General features: G+C 39.3%; 1 protein-coding gene across 1 annotated transcript in view; it reads right to left on the reverse strand.

Moving 5' to 3' along the window:
* Positions 1-10,147, reverse strand: part of LOC126271911 (neuferricin) — a 66,107-nt gene extending 55,960 nt beyond the window's left edge. The window contains exon 1 of the mRNA XM_049974301.1: positions 9,591-10,147. Within this exon, the coding sequence (XP_049830258.1) occupies positions 9,591-9,939 (349 nt within the window). The 5' untranslated portion in view covers positions 9,940-10,147. The remainder of the gene's footprint in view (positions 1-9,590) is intronic.
* Between the last annotated feature and the right edge of the window lie 574 nt (positions 10,148-10,721).

A 10,721-nucleotide genomic window follows, 5' to 3' on the forward strand; every position in this document is an offset into this window, starting at 1 on the left:
TCTTTGGTCTTGGCGACGACGAATGCTTTCCCTGTGATGACTGAGATTTGTTTTCCAGGTCATGTTCGTATACCCAGGGTTCGTCATCAGTAATTATGATGTTCACAAAGTCGAGGCCACTTTTTGTGGAGTCCAGCAAGTCCTGTGAGACTTCAATACTAAGTTTCTTTTGCTCTGCTGTCAACAGCTTCGGCACAAATTGCGCTGACACTCTCTTCATAGCTTAAACTTTGGTCACAATGGAATGTGTCGAAAAAGTTATGATGCCCACCTCTTCCACAATTTCTCTGATAGTTACACAACTGTCCTGCATCACCACAACAATCTCATCGGCAATGACCTGGTCATTTTGGTATGTTGGTGGCAGACCAGAGCATGGTTCCCTCTCCACCAATATGAAGCTGTCTTTAAATCAGCTGTATCACTCCTTAATCTGAGTGGTGTCCATAGCATCATCACTGAAAGCCGTCTGAATCTTCCGAATGGTTTCCACCTGGTTGTTGGCCAGTTTCTGACAAAATTTGATGCAGTAGTGCTGCACCAATCATTCCATCATTCCCATAGCGATGAAGAACCAATGAGAATTACACACTAAATCACTCAACTGTTGCTTGCCAGTATTGGTGCTATCAACAGACAGGAAAAAATTCATGCACCATGCCTAAGGTCAACTCATGCAAGCACTATAGATTAAAATCCATTAGGTGTTCGCAAAAGAAAGAAGTCGGATAAAAAATGTCATATAGATAGAGGGAAATTTTAGACACTGGAATTTTTTAATTGTGTGTGGTTTTGCAATATTGGGGATTCTGTTTGAACTATACAGGTTGAATGAAATGCCTGATTTTTTCCTCCATTTATCTGATGACCATATGCATTGGATCATAGATAGTGGGCAGCGAGTGCTCCATTGCCTCACAAATCAAATGCTGCGCTGTCTGCGTACTACCAAAGTATGAAATTTAAAATAAATGTAAATAAATTTTTATACTCACCCATGTCAAGCAAAGAGATACTGTAACCTGTCATTATTTTTCATGAATTTCTGAACTCTATTCAGGAAATTCATGACATGATGTAATTGTCTTGTAGGAATTGAAATAACTGACTTGCAGATATTATCCTTAAGATCCTGCAACATCTGCGAGTTTGTTACATACACTTTACCCTTTTTCAAATGGAAATTGCATCAGGTTAACTCTGTCATAGAACACATCATGAATTGCATGCAAATAAACATTGGTCACATGAGTCTTTGCCAAATACTGTTGAATAAATGCAAAGGTTAGGTCTCTCTCGTTCAATTAATTAACTAAAAAGTGATTGCAAAATGTTTTGCACACATCTTTCACTGTTTAACAGTGTTATCAAAACAAATTGAGCTTCTTTTTCTGTACACCACACTCCTATTTTCTGATCAGGAAGGGGTTCCTCTTGAAACAGTAGAGGTCTATCGGCACTCCAACATCAACAGTTTTGGGAATTAATATGCCTGTGTGAATAGAACCAAACATCATCTGAAAATAGAATTAGAAAAGGATCCATTTTATCATGAAGCACTTGTTGCAAAATCTATTAGCAAAACCTAGCCCTGTGTGTGGGATCACCAGCTTTAAGTTCTTGCATTGCTCTTACTTTATAGGTTCTCAGTCCAGTAACTCAGCAGCTCTTTATACAGAGGTACAAGAAATTTGCAATGCTCCTTCTCATGAACACAAACCATTTCATTAAATTTTATTCACTAGTTTGTGAATTGCAACAAGACTCAGGATTTGTACATGTGGAAACTTCTGTTCAATTTCTGGACAATACATAGGTGCAACCACAATGGACGGGTATCTGTTGAGAGGCCAGACAAACGTGTGGTTCCTGAAGAAGGGCAGCAGCCTTTTCAGTAGTTGCAGGGGCAACAGTCTGGTTGATTGACTGATCTGGCCTTGTAACAATAACCAAAACGGCCTTGCTGTGCTGGTACTGCGAACGGCTGAAAGCAAGGGGAAACTATGGCCGTAATTTTTCCCAAGGGCATGCAGCTTTACTGTATGATTAAATGATGATGGCGTCCTCTTGGGTAAAATATTCCGGAGGCAAAATAGTCCCCCATTCGGATCTCCGGGCGGGGACTACTCAAGAGGATGTCGTTATCAGGAGAAAGAAAACTGGCATTCTATGAATCGGCGCGTGGAATGTCAGATCCCTTAATCAGGCAGGTAGGTTAGAAAATTTAAAAAGGGAAATGGATAGGTTAAAGTTAGATGTAGTGGGAATTAGTGAAGTTCGGTGGCAGGAGGAACAAGACTTTTGGTCAGGTGACTACAGGGTTATAAACACAAATTCAAATAGGGGTAATGCAGGAGTAGGTTTAATAATCAATAGGAAAATAGTAATGCGGGTAAGCTACTACAAACAGCATAGTGAACGCATTATTGTGGCCAAGATAGATACGAAGCCCACACCTACTACACTAGTACAAGTTTATATGCCAACTAGCTCTGCAGATGACAAAGAAATTGAAGAAATGTATGATCAAATAAAAGAAATGATTCAGATAGTGAAAGGTGACGAAAATTTAATAGTCATGGGTGACTGGAATTCGGTAGTAGGAAAAGGGAGAGAAGGAAACGCAGTAGGTAAATATGGACTGGGGCAAAGAAATGAAAGAGGAAGCTGCCTGGTAGAATTTTGCACAGAGCACAACTTAATAATAGCTAACACTTGGCTCAAGAATCATAAAAGAAGGCTGTATACATGGAAGAAGCCTGGAGATACTGACAGGTTTCAGATAGATTATATAATGGTAAGACAGAGATTTAGGAACCAGGTTTTAAATCGTAAGACATTTCCAGCGGCAGATGTGGACTCTGACCACAATCTATTGGTTATGACCTGTAGATTAAAACTAAAGAAACTGCAAAAAGGTGGGAATTTAAGGAGATGGGACCTGGATAAACTAAAAGAACCAGACGTTGTACAGAGTTTCAGAGAGAGCATAAGGGAGCAACTGACAGGAATGGGGGGAAAGAAATACGGTGGAAGAAGAATGGGTAGCTCTGAGGGATGAAGTAGTGAAGGCAGCAGAGGATCAAGTAGGTAAAAAGACGAGGGCTAGTAGAAATCCTTGGGTAACAGAAGAAATATTGAATTTAATTGATGAAAGGAGAAAATATAAAAATGCAGTAAATGAAGCAGGAAAAAAGGAATACAAACGTCTCAAAAATGAGATTGACAGGAAGTGCAAAATGGCTAAGCAGGGATGGCTAGAGGACAAATGTAAGGATGTAGAGGCTTATCTCACTAGGGGTAAGACAGAGGCTGCCTACAGGAAAATTAGAGAGACCTTTGGAGATAAGAGAACCACTTGTATGAACATCAAGAGCTCAGATGGAAACCCAGTTCTAAGCAAAGAAGGGAAAGCATAAAGGTGGAAGGAGTATATAGAGGGTCTATACAAGGGCGATGTACTTGAGGACAATATTATGGAAATGGAAGAGGATATAGATGAAGATGAAATGGGTGATACAATACTGCGTGAAGAGTTTGACGCCCCCGGAGTACACAACATCCCATAAGAACTACTGACAGCCTTGGGAGAGCCAGTCCTAACAAAACTCTACCATCTGGTGAGCAAGATGTATGAGACAGGTGAAATGCCCCCAGACTTCAAGAAGAATATAATAATTCCAATCCCAAAGAAAGCAGTTGTTGACGGATGTGAAAATTACCGAACAATCAGTATAATAAGCCACATCTGCAAAATACTAACACGAATTATTTACAGACGAATGGAAAAACTAGTAGAAGCCAACCTCGGGGAAGATCAGTTTGGATTCCGTAGAAAAACTGGGACACGTGAGGCAATACTGATCTTATGACTTATCTTAGAAGCTAGATTAAGGAAGGGCAAACCTACGTTTCTAGCATTTGTAGACTTAGAGAAAGCTTTTGACAATGTTGATTGGAATATTCTCTTTACCCTGAAGGTAGCACGGGTAAAATACAGGGAGCGAAAGGCTATTTACAATTTATACAGAAACCAGATGGCAGTTATAACAGTCGAGGGACATGAGAGGGAAGCAGTGGTTGGGAAGGGAGTGAGACAGGGTTGTAGTCTCTCCCCAATGTTATTCAATCTGTATATTGAGCAAGCAGTGAAGGAAACAAAAGAAAAATTTGGAGTAGGTATTAAAATCCATGGAGAAGAAATCAAAATGTTGAGGTTCGCCGATGACATCGTAATTCTGTCAGAGACAGCAAAGGACTTGGAAGAGCAGTTGAACGGAATGGACAGTGTCTTGAAAGGAGGATATAAGATGAACATCAATAAAAGCAAAACGAGGATAATGGAATGTAGTCGAATTAAGTCGGGTGCTGCTGAGGGAATTATCTTAGGAAATGAGACACTTAAAGTAGTAAAGGAGTTTTGCTATTTGGGGAGCAAAATAACTGATGATGGTCGATGTAGAGAGGATACAAAATGTAGACTGGCAATGGCAAGGAAAGCGTTTTGGAAGAAGAGAAATTTGTTAACATCGAGTATAGATTTAAGTGTCAGGAAGTCATTTCTGAAAGTATTTGTATGGAGTGCAGCCATGTATGGAAGTGAAACATGTACGATAAATAGTTTGGACAAGAAGAGAATAGAAGCTTTCGAAATGTGGTGCTACAGAAGAATGCTGAAGATTAGATGGGTAGATCACATAACTAATGAGGAATTATTGAACAGGATTGAGGAGAAGAGAAGTTTGTGGCACAACTGGACCAGAAGAAGGGATTGGTTGGTATGACATGTTCTGAGGCATCAAGGGATCACCAATTTAGTATTGGAGGGCAGCATGGAGGGTAAAAATCGTAGAGGGAGACCAAGAGATAACTACACTAAGCAGATTCTGAAGGATGTAGGTTGCAGTAGGTACTGGGAGATGAAGAAGCTTGCACAAGATAGAGTAGCATGGAGAGCTGCATCAAACCAGTCTCAGGACTGAAGATCACAATAACAACAAAATATGGGCTCTGTATGCGCATACAAATCACAAATAAACACTCATTTTCAAATTGAATAATCTGGTTTTAGCATTGTTGTATTCACAGACTTAACTGTTACACTCATGATGTCTATTTCACTGTTCGAATAACACTGCCCAAAAAGGTGCATAGTATGCTATTAACAGGGAGACAGGTGGGTCATACGACTGGCCTGCATGTCTCTGGCAGTTGGCAAACAGAACTCTGCATGTGCAGTTATCCGATAAATGGAATATCCTGTATTGTTGTTTTGTTGATTACTAAGGATTTTGTGTACTTTATTTTAGTGTTAATACTGTTTTGCTATTTCTTCATTATTGAGACTACAGCATATTTATTCTGCCTCTGTCCAAAACCATGTAATTCCACACTGCCCTATTAATTTCATGTTATTTATACAATTAAATGTTTTTTTGTATTATTTATGTCTATACCTGTGTGTGATGAGTGACGTCATGGTCACCAAATTGTAGAAGCTTGCAACTGGGGTGTCCACCATCTTGATGGCTTCAGGGGTCAAGACTGACAGGTCTTCTTCGAGTTTGCCAAATATAATTAAATCTGGAAGCCGGTGTTTTCTTTATTCTTGTGGGTCTTCAACTCTTCTGCAATGTGATCTGAAGTTTCTTTGATACTGTGTGCTGCTTACAAAAGCACATGTTGGTTGCTGGAAGCTGCATCTCACGCTTAGTGCACTGCTGTTGTGCCTAGTTCTCATAGAAACTCCCACACTATTTTATTTATTTTTGATTACTCCGTGTTCCTTTCACTGTGATTGCTACAATACAAATTCGAAACTTGTGTTTTTCATTTACCCTCAGTCATTAGTCATTCACGTGTAGCCAATTATATGTGAAATGTATTCCATCTGAACACTCAATATTAATAAAAACATCAATTTCTGAGACTCATACTGCGCCTTTTTTAAATGTTGTCATGCAGAAGTTAACATGTGGTTTCTTTTCAAACACTTCCCTTAATTTTCATGTTGTACTATTTGCTTCATTGTGGTAGACATTTTTGACCCTCCCACCACTGTGTGCAGCAGCAAGATGATGGACAGGGAAAAATTTCCACGATTCACTAGCTTATTTTCAAAGTTTAAATCCAGTTAACTAATTGGAGGAAGCTTGGAAATAATGGGACCTTTGAAGGACAAGACAAAAATGCCATCTAAGAACAAGGGTCACGCAAATGACAATGACACATAATGCATTATGTTTCATCCTGGCTGGAGCTACCCTTAGCCTGGTGTTTGGAAGAATTTTCTTGTGTGCTGTTTCCTCCAACCTAACCCTCTCTTGCACTGCAAGAAGTGTTACATTCCGAACTAGTGAAAGAGATCTGCTTCCAGCTGGTAAATGGTAATATCTTGTGTTATAATTCAGCCACTTTCATGTTAAGGTAAACTCTTGTGTTCCAACTTGTAACATAGGCCTACTGGTAAAAAAAAAAAAAAAAAAATTAATTTCCCTTGACAGACTTTCAGAACACATTCTTTACACCAAAACAAAAAAAGGCTAGTAAATGTGGGCTCTAAAATGCATACCTTATGAGCTATGAGATTTGGTGTGTTTCATAGTGGCAAAGATGAGTCAGTGCTCATTATTAAAAGTGTGCTACTAGAGCCTATGTTGACGAGATAGTTTTTTCATGTTTTGGTCTATACTACCTCCTCCCAAAATATGGAAATCAAGGAGCTTGCAGTAGAAGAGATGTGTTTCACAGTATCAAAGATGCAATAAGTCATGAATGATATCAGCAACAGCACGAAACTATTACCAAAACAGAAACTAGTAAACCAACAGTACTCATATGATAAGGTTGTGTGTGGGATTATTAGTAATCCTAATTGTTACGATGAAGAATACTCTGGCTTCACTAACCCACAACAATACTACTTATCTCACCTCCCAACTTAACCCAGAACTTGCACTATGCTACAGATCAGTTTTTCACCATACCTCCATTAAGAAAAAAATTACCGATGGTGACACAAGTTGTCAAAACTGAACAACAGTATCGTTACTTTCAATATACCTAGTTAGGTCTAGAATACTACAAACTATTCACCCATGGACTGACATCTTCATTTGACCTGTTATCCTTACAACATCTCCACATACAGTTGTCCCTGGTCTGAGAGGCCGGAACTTTAGTAAGCCTCATTTCTTCGTGACACACTGAACACTGCACGACTTCATCCAAATATTCGAATAGTTGACAAAATTTTTTTAGAGACAAGGCACTGTCTTCCACCATCACCGACAACCGAAAACTGTTGACCTTGTCAGTCCAAAGACATAAACAATGCAATTTACCAAAATTCACACACGACAAACAGAAAAAAACTACATAATGTTGACATAACAAAACCAAAATCGTTAACTCACTGAAAAATATTCCGCTGAAAGCACAGTCACTACTGATACCACACATGTGAAATGCTAACATGCAAATGAACCCCATACGCCACATAACACGCTACCCATAAACACACCACCAGATAGAACCACCAACCACAACAATATGCCACCTATAAACACACCACACACGCAAAGTAAACCAAAAACATCGCCTAACACACAACAAATAAACAAACCACCAGAGAGCACCACCGATTACATCAAAGTGACACCTACAAACACGCCACTCTCACAAACTAAATTCTGTGCCATCGTAATGTCACACACCACAACAGTCTTACGTCACGGGTCAACGCCGACGGGTGGAATTGAACGCTTCCGTTGCCCCAGATATTTTCTTCATGGTCTTAATAAAAAGGGTGTAGTACTGGAGGATCAGGAGCCAAAAAATATAATTTTTTCCCCCTGAAAGCCAGTTTTTAGAATTTTCTAAGCAACATTCGCGATATAGAGTGCAGAAGGTTTTATTGTGTTCCTGTAACTTTCTCTTACAACTCAAACTAATTGGCTGAACCCTGCCTTTCACTTTACTAAACTTGTGCAGATTATCATTTCAGTTCTTATGCATAGTGGCACATAGGCTAGTTATACGATTGGAATAGTACAGCATGTCTTACAACAGTTGTGAATTACCTGTGCAGGTGGAGGTAGCTACCTTTTTACATTTTGTAAAGTTTCAAAACTTAATATTTGTGCACTTGCCAGTTTTGGCACACATCTGATATCTTATCAAGTAAAAACTTGCTATTTTTCCTACTTCCTCATAACTAACCACATAACTGCTAAAGGTCTGAGACTTTTCATACAACACAGACAATAAAGTAATTTTGTGCCGTCTATTACAGCAACTTTAACATAGAGAATTAAAAGTAGTTTCAAATGTTTAGACAGACACTCATTTCTCTTTGTTAATACACACAAACACAAATATTTAAGAAAATTAGGCCTATGCTGGTTCCTGTTTTTTCTATAAAGTTGTGTCCAAAGATCTTAGAGCAATTTTAAAAAAGCAGAGTGCACATGTGTATGTAAAGTATCTTCTCCCAAACCCCTAGATTGGTTTCAAACAAGTTTAGCACAGAAACTGTAGGCCTCAGAGGATCAGCACTGTTGGGTTTAAAACCTCCTAGTTCCAATAGCAGCTGAGATATGGGCAAAACCATGTTTTTCCAAACCCCTGGCAAAGGCTACCTTGCCTGACCAGCCTGCTGTGTGGGAACATCATCGGTCTGTCAGCCAACTTGCTTTGCAGGGCAACCTACAAGTAAGGGGCTTCAACATGTAAGCTGCCCAATACGACATGAATGTTGAATTGTATTATTACAGCCTGCTTTATCAACCAGCTTATATGGCGGCCTGTACATCAGAGCCAAAATAAATTATTTTCATGTCACTGCAACAAACTTATTGTGGGAATAGTATCGGCCTACTTTATTGAACTGTATTCCAGGGACTACATGTGTTGATGAGCATGGCTGTGAACAGGTTGAGAAAGGCAGAGGAGGGGACGAACACAGCAGAAGGGAGGCTGAAATGAACGGAGAGTGAGAGGGGAGGGGAATGCATGAGGAGATGGAAGGTGTAGAGGGGCAGAGGGCACGTGGAAAAAGAAGATGGGGAGATAGAGGTGGAAACAGAGAGGGGGAGAAGGTCATCAACAGAGGATACAAGGAGAAGATACGATCAGAGCAAGGGGGTGGAGGAAATGAAGAGACTGGGGGAGAGGGAGGGTGGAGATACAGAGAAGAGGTGGTTGGACAATGTAGCAGGGCAGATGGAGGGTGAGGCAGAGGCAGAAGGTGGTTTAATGGTAGGAGGAGGTGTATTGAAGATATGTGTCTAACACATACGTGAACTATGCTGCAGGGTGAAGACTAATGATATAATAATATTAAACAAAAACCAATGCTGGCAAAATTGCTATTTTATAACAATAACATTTTACATTTTTTGCCATCACATCCGAACAGGCAATGGAAGACAGCTGTTGGTATATTACATTGTTGACAATCACAAAAATACTTAGGGTAAGACTAGTACTGTAGCATGTTTGTACATCGATACAAGAAACTGCAATATGGACCTTACTGCTGCCCTTACCTTCTCGACACCGACTGGAATAATTACACACTGAACATTTACCTGTGAAAAAGTGATAGTCTGCACCGGCCTTATAATGCTTGTTCTCTTTTCCTACATCATAAACTTTGCCCATAATTGATAAATATAAACCACGTTCACCATTAAATTTCTTCAGATCCTCAGGAGTAAATAACGTCGTAGATTTCAGGTTGTTTTTGACGCCTAAATCTTCTTGACTCCTAACATTCCCAAACCAAGTTAGTAACACATTATGAACACTTATCATGACGCTATTCAAATAAGGCGAAAACTTGAAAACACTGACTAATGTAGATAAATGGTACTCGTGTAAATAAAATGCTACTGCAGTGATTAAGAAGGAAACTAGAAACATATTTTTCGCGTTCATTATCAGACACTAAGATAGGCACTGTTTTCACTACACACGCAAAACAAATTGTGTTCTGGACAATTCTTATTATTAACAAGTAATAAAAGTCAAAGGTTTGGTTATTTCTTGATCAACTCTCAATACGTGTGTTACAGGACATCAATTATGTTACCGGCTAACACAAACACAAACACGACGCACAGGCCTCAAGCCTCAATATGCAACAAAAGTCAAAACACGGGATACAATCGACCGATCGATATTTTCGAATGTCGAGAGACTATATCGACCATAAATACCACCCTTTTGTGTGTGTGTGTGTGTGTGTGTGTGTGTGTGTGTGTGTGAGACGCCAGCCATTCGTCCACGCGAATGAGATAAAAAAAAAGTGTAATGAAAGCCTACGTTAAACCACCCAGTTCCTCATCATTACGAAATGCTGTATTCATGATCTATGGATCAAGTATTAATGTAATGTAATGTGCAGTGAACATGCTTATTCCTACCACTGGAAACCGATACCATTCTCATTCATCCAAAAAGGAATTTATATCTCGTTCCAGAGACAACGAGAAATTATATACACATCCTACAACCACCGCGGTGGAGGCCGATTAATAATTAAAAAGGGAAGAAACGGAACTTCACGACAAAACATTCCACATTTTTTTTAAAGAAAAGAAAAAAAGAGTAATCACGATTTGACTAGGCATTACCATATCCATCTTCTGTACTATCTACAATTAGGCTTTTATGGTATTATCAAGTACAATGCTAAAAGTTGTGAGATCATTATTATG

Source organism: Schistocerca gregaria, chromosome 5 (genome assembly GCF_023897955.1).
Source record: "Schistocerca gregaria isolate iqSchGreg1 chromosome 5, iqSchGreg1.2, whole genome shotgun sequence".
Classification (NCBI taxonomy): Eukaryota; Metazoa; Arthropoda; class Insecta; order Orthoptera; family Acrididae; genus Schistocerca; species Schistocerca gregaria.